General features: G+C 35.4%; 3 protein-coding genes across 3 annotated transcripts; 1 reads left to right on the plus strand and 2 right to left on the minus strand.

Annotated features, from left to right (window-relative positions):
• Positions 1-7,013: 7,013 nt before the first annotated feature.
• LOC117927096 (probable alpha,alpha-trehalose-phosphate synthase [UDP-forming] 7) lies at positions 7,014-11,776 on the plus strand. The gene is made up of 4 exons (XM_034846503.1): positions 7,014-7,139; positions 7,414-9,457; positions 9,670-9,943; positions 10,489-11,776. Exons 2-4 carry the CDS (start codon positions 7,476-7,478, stop codon positions 10,798-10,800), a joined length of 2,568 nt encoding a protein of 855 aa, XP_034702394.1. The 5' UTR covers positions 7,014-7,139; positions 7,414-7,475; the 3' UTR covers positions 10,801-11,776.
• An 820-nt stretch (positions 11,777-12,596) lies between these two features.
• On the minus strand, positions 12,597-15,381 carry LOC117926302 (G-type lectin S-receptor-like serine/threonine-protein kinase SD2-5). Its single transcript, XM_034845391.1, has one exon. The coding sequence runs from the start codon at positions 15,368-15,370 to the stop codon at positions 12,821-12,823; it is 2,550 nt and encodes an 849-aa protein (XP_034701282.1). The 5' UTR covers positions 15,371-15,381; the 3' UTR covers positions 12,597-12,820.
• A 2,322-nt stretch (positions 15,382-17,703) lies between these two features.
• Positions 17,704-20,216, minus strand: LOC117927158 (G-type lectin S-receptor-like serine/threonine-protein kinase At5g24080). The gene has a single exon (XM_034846576.1). The coding sequence runs from the start codon at positions 20,064-20,066 to the stop codon at positions 17,913-17,915; it is 2,154 nt and encodes a 717-aa protein (XP_034702467.1). The 5' UTR covers positions 20,067-20,216; the 3' UTR covers positions 17,704-17,912.
• Between the last annotated feature and the right edge of the window lie 262 nt (positions 20,217-20,478).

Raw genomic sequence — 20,478 nt, forward strand, 5'->3', positions numbered from 1 at the left:
TACAAGTATATTAGAAATTGTAACTCTAATAAGCTATCCATTCTCCTTGAAGGAGACCAAGCAACATAAATCTTCCTAAATGTACAAAAGAAAAGCAATTTTGTTGGGTAAGGGAATAAAATTTGGATATTGGCCACACAATCCAAATTAAAATCACCTTAGTATGTACGTAGTTAATATAGAAATGTCCCTGAGATTCTTTTGAAAAAGAACTAGCAACAACCAACATATCTTTATCATTTATAGACATATTCTACATAATAGTCTATTAAAGAAATGAAAAATAAGCTACCATTCTAAGTGGAGAAATTAATTCAATTAGGTTTGGAATAAATACCATTTATACAAAAAAGAAAAAAACATTGTTTGAAGATAATGTGAGTGTAATTCCAACTTATTTTACTTGTTCAACTAAGTTGTGAGCAAAATTAGGATATATTTTTTCTAATATTTAGATTATGTTTTATTTGTGAAAAATTTGATAGAAAATGTGAGGGAAAGAAAATAGAAAAGAAAAGCAGAAAAAAAATGTTTAAACTCAATAAATTACTTTTATGTAATTTTTTGAACTCATTTTACTTATTTCATTCAATCACATAAGAATTAAATAATTTAAAAGTACATAAAGTAAGGGTGTAGGCAAAACTGAAAAAACCATTATACTGATCCAAAGAAATTAAAATTGATCATATTGGTTCGGTTTTCAATAATAAAAAAAGTTCAATTCGGTTTGAGAATTTTGAAAATCGTTGTAGACCCCTTTTGTGGAGCAAGGTTTTTTTTTTTTTTTTTTTCTCTCAAACCTGGGAGAGCTGTCACCATCTTAGAGGAGTAGGAGGGCCAACTTCTTCAAGGGCTCACAACTGCATGGACGCATGGCCAAGGACACCACCACCTTGCCATGGTGGTGGCTAGGGATAAAGACATTTATGAGCAAGGAACAAAAGAGCAGTGGAATGAGTAGAAAACGTGTAGGAGAAGCTAATAAGAAAGAGAAGCTGGACTGAAAAGAGGTAAAGGGAAGCTTTTCGGATATGGATTTTGGGAGAGCATGAAGAAAAAAAATTGAGAGAGCTAAGAGGAGGGAGTTGGTAGAAACTTGGAGAGCAAGAAAAACCGAGCCATAGAAAAACGGGCAGCAGCTGAAGAGAGGGATTGGAAATGGAGGGTTGAAAACAGAGAGCTGGGTACTTGAGAGAAAAAAATAGAGAGTTGTAGAGGGAGTTCTGGAGAGAGGAAGAAGCCGGAGCAGAGAGTAAGGAAGAGATGATTCATTAGCCCGCATCTTCTCAGAGGTAAGTTTCTTCACTATAAAATATCTACTCCCTTCTGTATTTTTTTTTTTCGTTTGCTACTGTTGATCCTTGCGGGATGATTTGACATGACCATCAAAGGCCTATCTACTTGCTATTAATTTTGAGTATGGATGTCATGTCATGCATTTTGTCATTTTATTGATTTTTTGGATTGTTTGGGCTGAGCTATAAAGTGTTCATGTTTCATTTTCATTCGTTTTTTTAGATTAGATTGATTTGAGTTCTATTCTAGTTTTACCGGCCTTGCTTTTGATTTTTGTTTAAAGTCGAGTTGGTTTCAACCATCTGCTCAAGCCTGTTGATTAAAGCATGAAACAGGCTTTGTCCAATGTTTCATTGCTTCATTTCATGTAGAGCTTGCTTGAATCACAAGCCATTGAGGATGCAGATCAGAATGGGTTGCACAACTCACTGTTATGTAAGGAGATCTTTTATCCTGGTGCTCCTCACTTTGACACAAGATTAAACCATGGTCCTGTCATTGGCTTTTCTCACAACATGAATGGCATACCTGGAGATCATAACGTACCCTGTGGAATTGCCAACCTTGAGAATCTAGAACTAGATACTCTACCAATTTTTTAGCTTGTAGATTTGCAATATGGGATCACAAGACAATATATTTGGTTGGCTAGAATAGTGCTTGCGTGAGAGGTTTTTTTTTTTAGTTACTCAGTTCCAGCACCTACCCTACCTCCTCGGGCCCATTCTGCATGACCGTGCATGGCCACTTTCCCATGCACCACTCAAAGGCATAGTGTCATATTCTTAATCCTTCAAAACTTTAATTTTCAAAATTCTAATTTCCAAAACTCCAATTTTTAAATAATTTTCAAGATTTCAATTTTTTTTCAAATTTAATATTCAAAACTCTATTTTTCAAGTTTAATTTTCAAAGCTTTCATTTTCAAATAATTTTCAAAACTCCAATTCTAAAATAATTTTCAAAACTCCAGTTTCTTTCAAATTTTATTTTTGAAACTCCAATTTTCAAAATTCCAATTTTTAGATTTAATTTTCGAAAAACTCTAATTTCCAAGTGATTTTCAAAACTCTAATTTTCGAATAATTTTCAAAACTTAAATTTCCAAATTTAATATTCAAAATTTCAATTTTCAAAACTTCAATTTCTAGATTTAATCTTCAAAATTTCAATTTTCAAAACTCCAATTTTCAAATAATTTTCACAACTCTATTTTCCAAGTAATTTTCAAAACTCTAACTTCCAAATTTAATCTTCAAAATTTCAATTTTCAAATAATTTCCAAAACTTCAATTTTCAAATAATTTTCGAAACTCCAATTTTCAAATAATTTTCAAAACTACAATTTTCGAATAATTTTCTAAACTTCAATTTTCTAATAATTTTCACAACTCCAATTTTCTAATAATTTTCACAACTCCAATTTTCAAAGAATTTTCAAAACTCCGATTCTCAAATTTAATTTTCAAAATTCCAATTTTCAAATTTAAATTTTTAAGAAATTCAATTCTCAAACAATTCTTCAAAATTCCAATTTTCAAAACTTTCATTCTCAAATAATTTTCCAAAATTCGAATTTTCAAATTTAATTTTTAAGAAATCTAATTCTCAAACAACTTTTCAAAATTATAATTTTCAAAACTTCAATTTTCAAATAATTTTCAAAACTTCCATTTTCAAATAATTTTCCAAAATTCCGATTTTCAAATCTAATTTTCAAAACTTCCATTTTCAAGTAATTTTCCAAAATTCTAATTTTCAAATTTAATTCTTAAGAAATCCCGTTCTCAAATAATTCTCTAAAATTTTTTTCTTCAAATAATTTTTCAAAATTCTAATTTTCAAATTTAATTTTCCAAAATTCCATTCTCAAACAATTCTTCAAAATTCCAAATTTCAAAACTTTCATTTTCAAATAATTTTTCAAAATTCCAATTTTCAAATTTAATTTTCAAAACTCTCATTTTCAAATAATTTTTCAAAATTCAAAATTTCAAATTTAATTTTCAAAACTCCCATTTTCAATTTTTTTTTTAAATTCCATTTTTTAAGATTTCAATTTTCAAATAATTTTCAAAACTCTAGTTTTCTTTCAAATAATTTTAATTCCACTCTAGTTTTCAAATATTTTTTAATTCTACCACTTTTCATCCGTCATTAGGGTTTTAAGTCACTAAAAATCCAATTTTTAAATAAACTTCCTACATTTCCTTTCAAGTAAGCACTTTTGCAAGTTTTCCTTGATTTTAAAATGGTTTTCCGATTTCCTTGATTTTTAATAAGCATGAAAACAATTTTCATAATTCCAAAATAATGGAATTTGTGGGATTAATTCATGCAAAATCAATTGGGCTTTGGTGGGGGCCCTACATATGAGTATTTCTTTATTATTGTCCATTGTTATGCTAAATGAATATTGTCTGATCTTTGTCTTGCTATTTGATATGCATGTGATAATTTTGTACTTGAACTAACTTTGTTTCCATGATGATGTACTATTACTTGCTGCTAAGGTATGATCTCACTTCCACTTTGCTTATTTTTATGCGTGATTCGTTTTATTATTTGATCATTTCACTAGTATCCATTGATTTCTTTATCAATTGTCACACTTGTTTCACCTTATTTAGTAAAGACCTTTATAGGGCTTAGAAGGGTGCTACGACTCACCACCGTACCTTCCCAATAGGTAACCTAACCCCGAACCCGACTTTGGTTTTTCATAGACTTGTTTTTCTTTCGGGAGTCATACTTAAAGTTTTTCTTTCTTATTTTGTTTTTCCCTTTAAAAATAAAATAAAAATAAGTGACGACTCCAAGTCTTTTTCAAAAAATCGAAATTTTCATAAATAAATAAAAAGCAAGCCGCGCCATTAAGTGGGGATGCATGTGCAAAATATGGGGTCCACAATTGCCTTTGTTGATTCGGTTTTCAATTTTCTTATTTCCTAATCGATATAAATTGAATTAAATCTGCATTTCAAAACTTATATATAATTGTTTAATATTTAATAAGTATTTTTTTTATATTAGATTCTATTAAAGTAAGTCATTGTTTTATATTATAATCATATTAATTTTAAATGCATGTAATGTACTTTTAACATCAAATTTAAGTTGATGTGAGTTAATATAAAAACAAATTAGATTTAAAAAATAATATAAACTCAAATTAGTAGGTTTTGGGTTTGAAATATAAACAAATCTAAAATTGGGCTAAGGATAAAAAAAGGCTATTAAGTTGAGACAAAACTTATACACAAAAATTAAACCAAACCGACTTTAAAAAACTTGATTTGGTTCAGTTTTTCATTTCAAATTTAGCTCGTTCGGTTTTTATTATATATAAATTGACTATATTGGTTCAATTCATTTACACTCCTAATATAAAGTTTTGACTGATTTAAATTATATTTGATTTTTTTTTTATAGTGAAATCTAATATAAAAAAAATCATTTTCTTAACACATTTTTCCCTTTCTTAATACTTTTTGGAACCAAACGTAGTCTTAGTTAATAATTTGGATTATTTTGTTTTCTACTTTTATTTTTATGGTTACATTGAATTTTTTCAATATTAAAATTATGGATGATGAAATAAATGTTGGGAATTTTATTTCATCCATACGAATTTATTATCTTTTTAATAGAAAATGAGGTTGAATGACATAATATATAGTTTAAAATATTTGATATTTTTGAATATAAATAAGTGGTTTTAATGATATTGGCTATTACATGTATCATAAATGTGATACATGTAAGAATTTTGTGAGGTAAATATGGCAATTTAGAGTAACCATTGTTTTTACTTCTTAGATCCAATTTTAATTATTGACTAAAGTCAAATTAATTTTAAAATATTTCTTATGGAAATATTGATTGTAAGGTTATTTACATGCTCATTTTATTTTTCTCCCATTTATTTTCATTAATTAAAGGAAAGTTTATCCTTTTTATTTTTTGTTTCAAATTTTTTTTTATGGATAACAAAATATAAAATAAAAAATTCCATTATTGGATGATTTGAAGGTATTAATTTTTTTTTCTATTAAAATATTTTTTTAAATAGATTCATCTCCAAACTTAGAAAGTCAATAATAATAATGATAATATATTTGTATTTATATACACCTAATCGTATAGATATTATCTATACATTGAATCCAAACCCTTAGGACTTTAAAACATAGGTCTATAGAATTAAAAAGAATATATACTTATATAACGTTCGAAATTTTCTCTCGACTTGTCTTTAATTATATAGATATTATTTGTTATAAACCCAAAAAGATTCTTATGGTTTTAAAAGGCATGATTAAGATGTATACTTATGGTTTTGAATTAAAGGTTTTATTTTATTTTATTTTTTATGAGTTAAATGATAAGAAGTTTTATGTTGATTTGATTAATTTTATTTAATAATATTTTCTTATAAAATTATATTTTGAATTATGAAAAAGATTATTCATATTTAATAAATTTTTTATAATAATAATATTAGGTTTTTGAAATTAACATCCAACAACGTTTTCCTTGTGTGACAATTTTGAAAAAAAATGTCTTTGATAGATTTGAAAAAAAAAAAAGAAAAAGAAAAAGAAAAATGTGGGTAGAGGGTGGAACATTCATGGAGTAGAAAACACGTGGAGTATGGTAGATATTTTGCCGAAAAGTAGAGGGTAGGAAGCTGAGAAGCCTCACAACCAGTGATCTGCTGGACTCGCGGCTTATCCGCAGCCCTGTCTGCCATTGGTCCACGTTTCATCCACAAGCTGACAATAGCAACTGGCCCTACCCAGGCAGCAACTCCTGATTGGTCCTTCCGTACTCACGCCTCCCGAGGGTTGACGCGGTTAGCCTCTCTGGATCCGTACTCCGATGTGTCACGTGGCAGATTCTCAGCTAGAACGTGCACGCGCGTGCTGTTCACCGCGTGGCGCCAGTTGGCACTTGTGCAAAGCCCGCTGGCACTGCCTTATCCTCTTTCTTATAAGGCATTGATTCGCTCACCCACCGCAACACCCTGGAAAATGCTTTCATTTTGGATTACATTAATATTTAATTAAATAATTAAGATTTTAAAAATAAAAATAAAATATAAGATATTGTCTATACTTGTAGTAAACACCAAAACAACCCTATAATTATATAAAAAAACAAAAAAAAAATATTTAATTATTTGAAATTAAATAATTAAAACATGTGTATTTAAAAATTAAAAAAATTAAAATTTATTATATTTTACATTATCCACGACAACAAAAATATGTGAATGATCTTATCTAAAAATTAAAAGAAGATAATTGTTTTGATTGATCTATTTTTTATTTTTTATTTTTAAAATTATAAAATCGATATAGGTAATGATTTTAAAATTTTTTAAAATTAAATTATGATATAAATTTTTTTTTTTATTTTACAATTTCAGATTTAAAAATTTTTAAACATGATTTTTAAATGATGGTAAAGGTATTATTTTTAATTTTTAATTTTTAAATTTAAATTTTGATTTTATTTTGGTTTGCAGAGCAAACCCACCGTGTCAGGAGGTAATGTTATCACATCCTTCATTTTGCCACGTTTCAAATTAGAAAAATAATATTTTTTAATTAATTTACATAATTAATATGAATAATATTATTCTCTGAATATTCATCCCTGACTTTCCTAGTACAAATTGAGAGATGATTTTATGTTTATATAAAGAACGAACCCTAAATGGTTTTTTTTTTTTTTGTTCTACAAATTTACCAGCCCAAGAATTGACATGCATTTGACTCTAAAGATCAAAGCTTTAACAAGAGAAGATTCAATTGTTCATTGATTCAGAAACAGAGGTGAGTTTCAATTTCCAATTCCTTCACATTTTTCATTTCTGTTGATTTGAATTCCATCAAATCTGGTTTTTTTCTTTTATAGATGATAGAATCTGGGTGTTGAGTGGATCAGTTGGTTTTATAATTACAATTAGTGGGTGTCATTTTGATTTTGAGGTTGTGCAGTGGTTTTGTCTGATTTTCATTGCATTGTGTAGTCTATCAATGTTGTAGGTTTCTTGGATCTGATTGTGATGTCTAGGGTTAGGGTTTTGATTGTTTTGTGGTTCTGCAGATTGGGTGAAATTGTCCATTTAAAAAGAAAAAGAATCTTGGGCTTTTGAGGCTGGTGTAAAAATGATGTCAAGATCGTATACCAATCTTTTAGATTTAGCTACTGGGAATTTTCCGGCAATCGGTCGAGAACGGAAGCGGCTTCCGAGGGTAATGACGGTTCCGGGCAATGTGTATGAACTTGATGATGATCAGGCTAATAGTGTGTCGTCTGATAACCCCTCTTCAGTTGCTCAAGATCGGTTGATTATAGTGGCAAACCAGTTGCCTGTGAAAGCTAACCGAAGAGCAGATGATAGAGGCTGGGTTTTTAGTTGGAATGAAGACTCATTGCTTCTGCAACTTAAGGAGGGTTTGCCAGAAGACATGGAAGTTCTGTATGTTGGGTCATTGAGGGTTGATGTTGACTTGGAGGAACAAGAGGAAGTATCCCAGATTCTGTTGGAGACATTCAAATGTGTCCCTACTTTTCTGCCTCATGATGTTTTAGAGAAATTCTATCATGGATTCTGCAAGAAGTTGTTATGGCCGCTTTTCCATTACATGTTGCCATTTTCAGCTGATCATGGAGGTCGGTTTGATCGGTCTATGTGGGAAGCATATGTGTCGGCAAATAAGTTATTCTCACAAAAGGTTATTGAGGTGATAAACCCAGATGATGATTATGTTTGGATTCATGATTACCATTTGATGGTATTGCCAACTTTCTTGAGGAGGCACTTTAACCAGTTAAGAATGGGGTTTTTTCTTCATAGTCCATTTCCATCTTCAGAGATTTACAGGACTCTTCCTGTCAGAGAAGAAATTCTTAAGGCTTTGCTTAACTCAGACCTTATTGGTTTCCACACATTTGATTATGCTCGGCATTTCCTTTCTTGTTGCAGTCGGATGTTGGGTTTGGAGTATCAGTCAAAGAGGGGCTATATAGGGTTGGAATATTATGGAAGGACTGTGGGGATCAAGATTATGCCTGTTGGGATTCATATGGGCCGGATTGCTTCAGTGATGAAGCTTGCAGATAAGGAGAAGAAGGTAGGAGAGCTCAAGCAGCAGTTTGAAGGGAAAACGGTGTTGCTTGGTGTTGATGATATGGACATTTTTAAAGGTATTAATTTGAAGCTATTGGCAATGGAACAGTTGCTTCAGCAACACTCAAAGTGGCAAGGAAAGGCCGTGTTGGTTCAGATTGCAAACCCTGCAAGAGGTAAAGGAGCAGATTTAGAGGAAATACAAGCTGAAATAAGGGAAAACTGCAGAAGAATCAATGAAGAATTTGGGGAGCCCGGGTATGAACCAATAGTTTTTGTTGACAGACCAGTTTCAATCAGTGAGAGAATTGCCTATTACAGTATTGCTGAGTGTGTTGTTGTCACGGCTGTCAGGGATGGGATGAACCTTACTCCGTATGAATACATTGTTTGTAGACAAGGAACAGATGATTCTGAATCAAGTTCGGATTTGAGTGGGCCCAAGAAGAGCATGCTAGTGCTATCAGAATTTATTGGATGCTCTCCTTCACTTAGTGGGGCTATCCGTGTGAATCCATGGAATGTCGAAGCAACTGCTGAGGCAATGAATGAAGCTATTTCAATGTCTCAATCAGAGCAACTCCTGCGACATGAGAAGCATTTTCGGTATGTTAGCACCCATGATGTGGCTTATTGGTCACGAAGCTTCTTGCAAGATATGGAGAGAACCTGCTCAGAGCACTTTAGGAGAAGATGCTGGGGAATTGGTTTAAGTTTTGGGTTCAGAGTTGTAGCACTTGATCCTAATTTTAGAAAGCTTTCAATGGAGGCTATTGTTTCGGCCTACTGTAGGGCTAAGAGTAGGGCCATACTGTTGGACTATGATGGCACTGTGATGCCCCAAAATTCCATCAACAAGGCTCCAAGTCAGGAGGTTATTTCAATTCTAAACACACTTTGCTGGGACAAGAAAAATACAGTTTTTATTGTCAGTGGAAGAGGAAGGGATAACTTAAGCCAGTGGTTTTCCCCCTGCAGGAAGCTTGGACTTGCAGCAGAACATGGTTACTTCTTAAGGTATGTGTTCTTTCTTCTCTTTCTCTCTCTGGCCACTTTCTAGGCAACATCATTTAAATTACTGTTTGATTTTGTACAGTCCTAAATTGAGGGGTTCATTGTCCTACTATTTTCCTATAATATCTAATAATAGGAGGTTTCCAAATGAGAAGTTTATTTGCTTCATTATGCAACTATTGGGTTTCATATATTTTCTTTATGCAATACCTCAGGTGGTCACAAGATAAAGAATGGGAAACCTGTGGTCAGAGTTCTGATTTTGGGTGGAAGCAAATTGCTGAACCTGTGATGAAGTTGTACACTGAGACTACTGATGGGTCTTCCATTGAAAGTAAAGAGAGTGCTCTGGTTTGGCAATATGGGGATGCGGACCCAGGCTTTGGATCCTCTCAGGCAAAGGAAATGTTGGATCATCTAGAGAGTGTATTAGCAAATGAACCTGTTGCTGTCAAAAGTGGTCATTTTATTGTAGAAGTTAAGCCTCAGGTACATATCGTGCATTTCAATTTCATCCATAATTCGACTCTGAAAAAGAAAAAGTAGAAATAATTCTGATCTAAATGAAGTTTGATACATTTGCATAAATATGTAATAAAAAGATACACACACACACACATAAAGTTATTCTTAAATCCAAATTATTTCCAATACTTGTTCCTAATGGTCTTTTCCCTCCGAAGTCTCAATTCTAAGCAACTGATTTTCAAATCTCATTTTCTTTATCTGTTTCCAACTTCCAGAGTGGTATGGATATTCAAATTTCTTTCTTTCCTTTTTTCTTTTTCCTTTTTGGGGGACCTGTTTGAAAACGTTCATCTTTCTTTGTCATAATGATTATGATGGCCAGCATAGTTTCTGATAAGGAATCTCTAATATTTAGTTTTTTTTTTTTAAAAAAAAGAATTATTTTTTTTGTGTGAAGAGTTCACTTTCCCTCTATATTTTCTGCCCCATCTATGGGAGATATCAATCCCTAGTATGTGATGATCCATTTGATGTAGTACTTAACTAGGTTTGGATATGTTTTCCAGGGAGTTAGCAAAGGCCTAGCTGCAGAAAAGATCTTCACCACAATGACTGAAAATGGAAAACAAGCTGATTTTTTGCTTTGTATTGGAGATGACAGATCTGATGAGGACATGTTTGAAATAATTGGTAGTGCAATGTCAACAAATATTCTTTCTGCCAACACTTCATTGTTTGCATGCACGGTAGGGCAAAAGCCCAGCAAAGCTAAATATTATTTGGATGACGCAAGCGAAGTGATATGCATGCTTGAGTCACTTGCTGAAGCCTCTGATTCTGGACCATCCTCTGAAGAAGAAACTCAGGTCTCCCCTTGAAGGCTGTCAGGTTTCTTCTTATACAAGTTGGATTCCAATCTTCAACAGAACATAAATTCTAGAGTTGTTGGAGGCTTTACACATCTGGGGTGGTGGGTGAGGTTACAGGGTTATTATAGGTTTTCCTTTGCTGTTCTTTGTTCCCTTCCCTTGCTCTTATTTATTTTCTTTCTCTTCCTTTATAGTTCAATTTTTTTTTTTTTTTACTTTTCCTGATAATTTAGTTTCTGACAAAAGGGAAAGAACTGTAGTTTGTTCTCCATGAAGCAAATTTAGAAGAAGTGGAAGAGGAAGTGAACCTGAAAAGTCTGTTGGAAGAGATTCTTAGGCCTACTATTTTGCTTTCCCAATTCTGACAGTGAAAAATACTGGTGGCATGGAGTATACAGTGGGAATAACAGAGGCAGCTCATGATCTGAGTATTAAAATTTGGTCAACATCAGTTCTTATCCCGGTTGAAGTGAAAAGTGATCAACAACTTTTTTAAAGTTTTCAAACTTTCATCCAAATACTTGTAATTTTACACAGGAAAATTGTTGAAACTGGTTGAAATCTTGAATGAATCAAAATTCAAACTGAAAATCAATGTTCATTCTTTATTCTTTTTTTAGTTTTAAATATGTTAGGATCATTACTCTGGGGGCACACTAGAGAAAACCAGATATTTGTCTACTTTTAAACAGGAGCTATATTGTTTATTCATGGAGAATTGGTATGGCATTCTTGTTCCTGCATCATTGCAACTAAGGCCCCCCAGACCTTTGGTTACAATTCACCTTCGTGACACTGCATCAGCCACATGGGATGGGTAATGAGGAGATGGTGTCATCTTTCCTTTTCTTCAGCATTTTTGTGACGAGGTCGAGGTATTTTACTTAAAAATCATGTATCATTTGCTTGATATACTGTTCTTTTGAATATTATTTTTGTCAGACATTTTCTCCTCTTCCATTGTCAATGAAAATACTTTTGGTTCCTTGTCTTGCTTACTGGGATATTGTTATGTCTAAATCTCTTGCAACCAGTTTCTCTTATTAAATTCTGTTCAAAGCCTTTTTTGGCAAAGTATGGTGCAGATTGGTTTTCTATAATCCCATTTTTCTTAGGACTTGTAAAATGCTTGTGCTGTAGGAAGGAATGGAATGCTTTGAGTCCTACAGAAAGTATGAGAGAAAAAGATGTTCAAACTTCTGTTTGGAACGTTGGAATACATAATGGAAATTGGAAATCAATTCCATTATCATTTATTATTGTATTTGGATTGTTTTTTAGAATAGGAATAAGGATAAAAAATTCATTAGTATGAAAATTAAATCCCACTCTTGTTAGGATTTTGATTATTTTCTTTTACTTGGTATTGTGATTCTCCTCCATTCTCATCATATTTCCATTCCTATTCCCATATACCAAACTCACCCTAAAATTGGAGGGCAGAAAAGGTATCTGTGTTGGCTACCCATCAGGCTCTATAGTGAGGAGTGTTAGATTAGTATGTCAATGGATGTGGATGTTTCAAAGTAATGAACCCACCCCAGGAGTAATGAATTTTTAGAGGGCAAAAGCACCACAAAATCAATGTTGGCATTCTAATTTTCTGAAACTATGGAACTGGGCTTTGATAGATAACGGTATTACATGATTTTTTGCTCTTACAACCAAGTGATTTAACTCGAATTCCCGTCTCGACTGCTAATGTGTTTATCTTGCTTTTGAATCATGTAAGAGACAGAAGCTAATTAAGTAGCTTATTACAGATTTAATGAATTTGACATGCATAAAATCAGGTTTTGGATGTATAGAAGCACAAAAGAGTTCTTTCCCTTCTATTTTTTTGATCATAAAGTATATATCGATAATAGTAAAGTTCAAGAGAAGGATGAGAGGTCTTTCCCACAAAGTATAAAACCTAATCAGAGTAAGACTATACTCCATTATAAAAGGATAATTACAGATGAAGGCATGTACAAAATATCTCAAAAACCAGAATCAAACTCACTCACCTGATGAGGTTGAGGGAGTTTTATCTTGGATTGGATAGGACAGATGCCTCTGGTTCTGTACAAACTTTATCATCAGATGGAGAAGTTGAAGTCATTGCATGGATGAACTTGTAGATGATGTTTGAGTCCACCTCCATCACTCCCTCTAAAACCTTCACAACCACAGACATAGGAGGCCTTCTTGTGGGATCATCCTGCAAACACCATGCTCCAATCCTTATCATCCTCACCACTTCTCCATGATCTTTCATTTCCTCCAAATTTTCCACAATCTCAATTAGTCTTTCTTCCTCGGCTTTCTTCTGCAGAACCCTGAGCATTTGTGAATTAGATTCTTCCCGGGTGCAATCCACATTTCTCCTTCCAGTGACTATCTCAAGAAGAACAATTCCAAAGCTATAGATGTCAACTTTCACAGTGACTTTTGGTTGGCTCCACTCTGGAGCAAGATACCCAGGAGTTCCTCTCATTGTGGTGAAAACTTGGCTTTCATCTCTGCCTATAAGTTCAGACAGCCCAAAATCAGAGACCTTAGCATTGAAGTTTTCATCCAGGAGAATGTTCTGCGGCTTGATATCTAGATGAACTATTCTATGTCTGCATTCTTCATGAAGATAAGCCAACCCTTTGGCTATGTCAAGTATAATCCTCTTTCGGGTTTCCCAATCTAGACAAGGTCTCTGGCAACCATAGAAAATCCAGTTATCCAAAGATCCATTGCACATATATTCGAAAACTAAAAGCCTGTTCGATTTTTCTGCACAGAATCCAATCAGTCTTACAAGGTTAAAATGGTGTAGACTTCCTATAGTCTTAACTTCTGCCAAGAACTCTCTCATCCCCTGCTCGATTCTGTCCAACCTCTTCACTGCAATCCGAGTGCCATCTGCTAGCAACCCTTTGAACACAGACCCAAAGCCTCCACTACCAACTCTCTCCTTAAAATCCTCTGTTGCCACACGAAGGTCTTCATACAGAAACTTCACAGGCATTCCTGGAACTTGATCGATAGTATAGTCTTCCCCTTCCTCCACTGTGCTAGTCCTCCTCAGTGTCGCCAGGATTGTAACTACTACAAGGCAAAATGTGATGAGAGGGACTATACTAGCCCCTACTACTATTGCTGCTATATTTGCTCCATCTCCTGAAGACGGAGTTGGTGGGAAGTTCTCTCTTGTAGTTTTTGCTGCTGGCACAAGACTTGGTGCCACAAAGTTAATCTGTACCTTGATAAATGTTGCCGATGTGAAATTGTAGTTTGGTATATGCCCTTCTCTTATGGACAAGATTTTAGATGGCATAAAACAATACCCGTCCGAAACATTGTTCTCATACCTGAAAAATGCTCCACCACAAGAACAATTTTGCAGACAGGCTTGCTTGCACATGTCCATATCCTTGATTCCTGGATATGCGGCATCTGAATCAATAGTGTTGAAGTAGGTAGCATTCTTCACTTCCAGGAGATGATGTAGTGAAGGTTCACATGACAAAGGTGTAATTCTAGAGCAACCAAGATCTGTTTGGAAATATTGAACCCCGTCTTCACCTTCAGGACAGCTACAATATTGATCAGCCTTACATACACCATATTCCCTACATATGAGAGGATACTGGCAGTCACCCAGATCTTCTGTGATCAAATCAACAATCACCCTCAATCCTGTTGTGTCGCTGTGCTGATATATTCTTAGATGCCCATCAAAATCGAGTCTCATATATTTGACGTCGGATTGAGCGGAATATTCATATGAATTCCTTCCAGATGTTACTTGGGATGTTCCCAGGTTCACTAGGAATCCATGTTGTTGAAGCTCTGCATAATTTAATCCAGTACTGTTGCTTGACCTGTTGTCTGGCACCAACTTATAATACATCAATGGTTTAGCCTGATCTGCATCAATAAAAACAGCAAAGCCAGCATCTGAAGTCAGGGTGGCATAGTATTGTCCCTGGTTCCAAATGTCACCGGAGGAGCTTGCAATCAGTTTTTGACCCTCGTTTAAGCGCTGCCTGACGAGCAACACATCGGAAGGGTGATCGAAAGACTGCCAAACTATGGCTCCTTTGTTGCCTAGGAGAACCAGGTTCCCTGCTTCTGTAAGATTCATTCCAAGAATGGAGTTACCAGACCCATTGGTTGACCACACCTGGGCGCCATCCGAATCTTGTAGCACCAACCCTCCATCTACGGTCAATTGCAGTGTCGCGTTTTCTTTTACCGGATAGTCCCTATTTGCTGACCAGACCACACTTGAATTGCCACCACCAACTGCAACAATGGAGAACAAGTAGGAGTTGCAGGCTCCAACACAGTAGAATCCACACACAAAACTAATGGACTGCTGTCTCAAGAGGACCACTCTCACTTTTGATCCATCAGCAGGAGTCCTGATCTTGATTGAGTCGTTGTTGTACCATGTTAAAGGGACACTTGAATTAAGGTAGAATACAGGACTGCTTTCATTCTTGCTTGCATCACTTTGGGCAAAACCAACACCACCGATCAGAATGAGGATGATGACCAAAGGACAACAGATGCTGGCCATTATACCTAATTTGGAGTACATACTTTCTCTACATAACCATTTCCATGATTGACTGATTTTTGGTAAGAGTTTAAAGGGAATTAAGGTTATGTTTGGTTCCTGGAAAATACCAAGGAAAGAAAAAAAATGCAAAGGAAAATGATTTTTTCATGTTTGGTTGTCTTACGAAAAATATAAAAGAAAATCAAATATAATTAAAACTAATTAAAAACTTATGTATTTTAAAATTATTTAATCTTTATATTAATGAGTTAAAATAAATAAAATGAGTTTTAAGTAAAAAATAAAAATAACTTATCAACTTTTAATCCATTTTTTATTTTCCTTCACTTTTTCTTTTCTTCTATTTTTTCTTTGTATTTTCTTTCTTTTGTATTTTTCCTCAAATTTTCTGAGAACCAAACATAACCTAAAAGATTGGGAGTCAAAGTCTTTTTTGGAGACTGGCCAAATTATTTAAGAGAAACTTCCACTTTGCTTGGGGCCATACGTCTCAAAGTCTGATGCCAGTGGAACTCATTTCTATTCTACTGTGAGATCTCATTCTCTTATCCAAGAGTGGGACCATTCCAGCTCTTAATCGTGGTGTTCGGGTTCATTCATCATTTGAAAGAGGGGCCGCGTTTGACTTGTATGATTTCTCCGCAAATACTAAAAATAAGGCACATGACAAACAATTTTCCTATCAAATATCCATCCTTAGGCCCACATGTGATTCTTGATGAGTGGGTCGATTCTAGACACTAGTCAATGACTAATTGTGGATGACCCTTAAACCACGGCATACAGCTGTGGACACCATGAAACTCCATAAATCATTGTGAATTTGGATACTGCAACTAACCCAAACTGAGTAGGATTCCGGATCCAAAGGTTGTCCAAAAGTGAAAATTCAAACAGTAAAACAACAACCAAAGAACATCTTTATCTTATTTAGACGAATAATTCAGAAAATTCAATGAAGTTTCATGAATTATTGACATTCAAATTTGGGCTGTAAGATTTGCAGAGAATATTTATGTTAGATTTCAATATGCTAAGTGTTTCAGCAATTTAGGAAAATTAGTGGACTGGTGTTGCAGACACCTCAATACTGTGTACAAAAGGAGTAATATTTGAAAAGTTGTTTCAAGCCTACATATGGGGCCGTTCTTTTGGGCGTCTTTAAGCCCAAATATAGGCAACATTTGGGGTGTTTTTTTAGAGAAGATAAGAACCAAACCAAATTGGGAGGTTGTGGAAGAGAGAAAAAGAGCAGGAAAAATAGGGGCTGTGCTAATCAAGGCACGAAGGTGAAGCTCTTGTGGGTGGTTCCTTCAACTTTGAATGTGAAGATTCTTTTTTTCAATCTTTTGTTAAAGCTATTATGACATAATCTCTCCACTCTCTTGGATTGTTATTGCTGATATATTCTTAGATTATCATTGTTGTCTTTACTTGTTGGGTTGTTGTTGTAGCCCCTGCCGGTCAAATACAGTCGTTGTGCCAGTCATGTTCACCATCCGTCACTGGTGTTAAGTATCCTGGTCTTATTGTGCTATCCAACAACAAGTGTTATCCTACCCCAAACTTCCCAACAATATCCTCTACAAGCAAATTTCCCATACTCCTTAAAAATTAATGCCTTTTTCAGTATCTTGTGGATGTGGGTTTCCTTGTTTGAAGCGTTTCCCTTGCTGAAATACTGATGATCCCACTGTCCCTACACATTCTTCATGGGAATGGAGGTGCTTACCCAAAACTACCACCTCAACTCAGAGTCAAATGGCAGTAGGGGATGGCACTTTTATGAACTCTTGGATGAAGAACTACGGGCACTCTAACTTAGAGCTCATACCTTCTTGGTTTGTTTGGCCAACATCAGTCATAGTTAATTGGTTTCATCTGGAAATGGAATAAAATCAGCAAGATTCATACAACCAAGTGATTTTTGTTTAACCTTTAGGGGCATGTTCATTTGTTAGCAAGCATTGCAACCTGCAGTCACAACTGGAATGCTGGAATGGAGAATGCCATTAATATGTTTGGATTATTTTTTAGAATGCACACAAGATAAAAAAATTCATTAATAGAAGCCAAATCCCATTTTTACTAAGATTTTGATTCTTCTCTTCTATGTGGCATTATGATTTTCCTCCATTCTCATCCTATTTCCATTCCAATTCCCACCTACCTACATCATTGGAGGAACACAATCAGAACCCAATGCTTAGCCCAGGATACCAGCACTAAGTAAATTAGCTTTCTATTCTCAGTCTCAGATATGAAGAATGAAGGACACAAAAGTGATCTGTAATGACAGAAATGAAGATTATTTGACACGGAAGCCAGGCATTATAAGACCCTTCAAAAACTTCTACTCAAAAGAAACAACGAACCAAGCTGGATTAAGATTGCAACAGAGCTCAAGCTCAATTCATTACATTTTCAGATAAAGCTTGAAGAACCTAAAACATGGCTCAGGTGCTTGAAAATTACATACCAATTTGGTTTTTTCACAAAATTCAATGCTGCGGTAGTACATTACAGACCTTTCTTTCCTTTTTATCCCAAGAAGTCTTGATCATCTTGGATTAGAAAGAACAGATGCTTCTACTGCAGTAGAAACCCGATCATTGACTACAGCAGGAGGGCGCATTGCATGGACAAACTTGTAGATGATGTTTGAGTCCACCTCCATAACACCCTCCAAAACCTTCACAACTACTGACATGGGAGGCCTTCTTGTGTGATCATCCTGCAAACACCATGCTGCAATCTTTATCATCCTCTCCACTTCTTCACGATTGTTCATGTCCTCATCCAAAATTTCCACAATGTCAAGTAGTCTCTCCTCCTCTCCCTTCTTTTGCAATAGCCCAAGTATATGTGAACTAGACTCTGCTCGTGTCCGATCAAAATTTCTCCTTCCAGTTACTATCTCAAGAAGAACAATTCCAAAGCTATAAATATCGACTTTTACTGTGATTCTGGATTCCCGCCATTCTGGAGCAAGATACCCAGGAGTTCCTCTCATTGTGATAAGCACTTGGCTCTCATCTTTGTCTATTAGCTTAGATAACCCAAAATCAGAAACTTTGGCATTGAAATTTTCATCCAGGAGAATGTTCTGCGGCTTTATGTCCAGATGTACTATTGTTTGCCGGCAATCTTCATGAAGATAAGCCAACCCTTTGGCTATGTCTAGTATAATCTTCTTTCTGGTTTGCCAGTCAAGACAAGGCCCCTGGCTTCTATAGAAAATCCAGTTATCTAAAGAGCCATTACTCATGTATTCATAAACCAAAAGCCTGTTAGATTTCTCTGCACAGAATCCAATCAGTCTCACAAGATTGAAATGGTGTATGCTTCCAATAGTCTCAACTTCCGCTAAGAACTCCCTCATCCCTGGCCCCATTTTGTCGAGCCTCTTGACTGCAATCTTAGTGCCGTCTGGTAGCATTCCTTTGAAGACAGACCCGAATCCCCCGCGGCCAAGTCTCTCCTTGAATTCCTCGGTTGCTCTCCTTAGATCTTCATATGAAAATCTCACAGGCATTCCCGGAACTTGAACTTGATTGGTATAAGCATCCCCACCCTCCTCCTCCTCCTCCTTACTCTTCCGCAATTTCATTGACAGTATAAAAATTAGAAAACAGACTAACAAAAAAGCCCCAGCACCAGATCCTGCTGCTATTGCTGCAAAATTGTTTCCTTTTGGACGCGGGGGTGGCACAATCTCTGGTTCTGTTGGAAAAGGACTAGGTGCAAGAGAGGGGATCTGTACCTTGATGAATGATGTCGACGTGAAGGTGTAATTCGCCGTTTGCCCTTCTCTTATTACCAAAATTCTAGAGGGCATAAAACAATATCCATCTGAAGCATCTGAATCATACCTGAAAAAGGCTCCACCACAAGAACAATTCTGCAAGCAGGTTTGTTTGCACCCTTCCATATCCTTGATATTTGGAAATGCTTCAGTCGTCTCATTGATGCTCAAGTAGGTAAAATTTCTTACTTCCACAAGTTGCTGTTGACTCAATGGAGAGTTGCATGACAGAGGAGTAATTCTAGAGCAACCTACTTCTGCAAATTGAGATTGGTTCTGCTTGAAATATTCAATCCCATCAACACCCACAGGACAACTACATAGCCCTTCACTGCATAACCCATCCCCAGAGCTACAATAATCGTTTTGCGATGTTGTGTTTGTCGATGTTGTGTTGGTTTGGTTCTGGATAGTAGACTGCCAAAGCCCGGTGCCTTCATTGTTAAAGAGAACCAACTTTCCTGCTTCAGTAAGGTTCATTCCCACTATGGAGTTACCAGTTGTATTACTAGACCAGACTTTTGTGCCATTTGAATCTCTGAGTGATAGACCTCCATTAGTCAGTTGCACCACGGCATTCTTTTGCACGGGACGACGCCCATTCGCTGACCAAATCAGACTTGCATTGCCTCCCACAACTCGGACAACTGAAAAAAAGTAGCTTTCACAGGTTCCAGTGCAGAAGAATCCACAGTAAAACCGAGGATCCTTGGGGTACACGAGGAACACTCTCATCTGCCATCCATCCATAATGACAGAATTGTTGTTATACCATGTTGAGGGAAGGCCTGAGTCTAGATAGTATATGTAACTGGCCCTTATAGATGAGGAATTTTCAGTGGCTGCAACACAGGTTTTGGCAAAGCAGAGACTGAAAATGATGAGAAAGAGGATGATGCAGGAAGCCATGTGTCTTTGACTTAGTGCTCATAACCAATGGATTTCACTAGAAATTGTTATTGCTTTGATGAATGGGGGTATTGATCAGAGGAACAAGGTAGAGGAAAAGGGATAGCCAGACTGATGAGCCATGAACCCAGTCAATGCAAGGCACATAGTAGGAAGATTCCATGATTGATCGAGGATGAAGGCATTGGGCCCATTTCTTTGGGTCGGAATTGACCATAGGCGCATTCTTTCTTCCTTTTGGAGTATCCTTTGGGAGTGGTTTGATAAGAAGGGAAAGGTATGGGGCCCTTGGCCACCACCACCATTAAATCTTTGACCACCAGCGTGGATTTCTCTTACCAAATGCTTTGCATTAGTCTCATGGAAAGTATTTTCCGCGGACTCTAGAAAGTCTTTTTTTCAGACTAATTTG

The sequence above is a fragment of the Vitis riparia genome, chromosome 12 (genome assembly GCF_004353265.1).
Source record: "Vitis riparia cultivar Riparia Gloire de Montpellier isolate 1030 chromosome 12, EGFV_Vit.rip_1.0, whole genome shotgun sequence".
Classification (NCBI taxonomy): domain Eukaryota; kingdom Viridiplantae; phylum Streptophyta; class Magnoliopsida; order Vitales; family Vitaceae; genus Vitis; species Vitis riparia.

Coding starts and splice junctions, on each gene's coding strand:
- LOC117927096 (XM_034846503.1), top strand. CDS start 7,476: ATGATGTCAAGATCGTATACCAATCTTTTAGATTTAGCTACTGGGAAT. Junction 9,458..9,669: donor GAACATGGTTACTTCTTAAG/GTATGTGTTCTT, acceptor GCAATACCTCAG/GTGGTCACAAGATAAAGAAT. Junction 9,944..10,488: donor TTGTAGAAGTTAAGCCTCAG/GTACATATCGTG, acceptor TATGTTTTCCAG/GGAGTTAGCAAAGGCCTAGC.
- LOC117926302 (XM_034845391.1), bottom strand. CDS start 15,370: ATGTACTCCAAATTAGGTATAATGGCCAGCATCTGTTGTCCTTTGGTC.
- LOC117927158 (XM_034846576.1), bottom strand. CDS start 20,066: ATGGCTTCCTGCATCATCCTCTTTCTCATCATTTTCAGTCTCTGCTTT.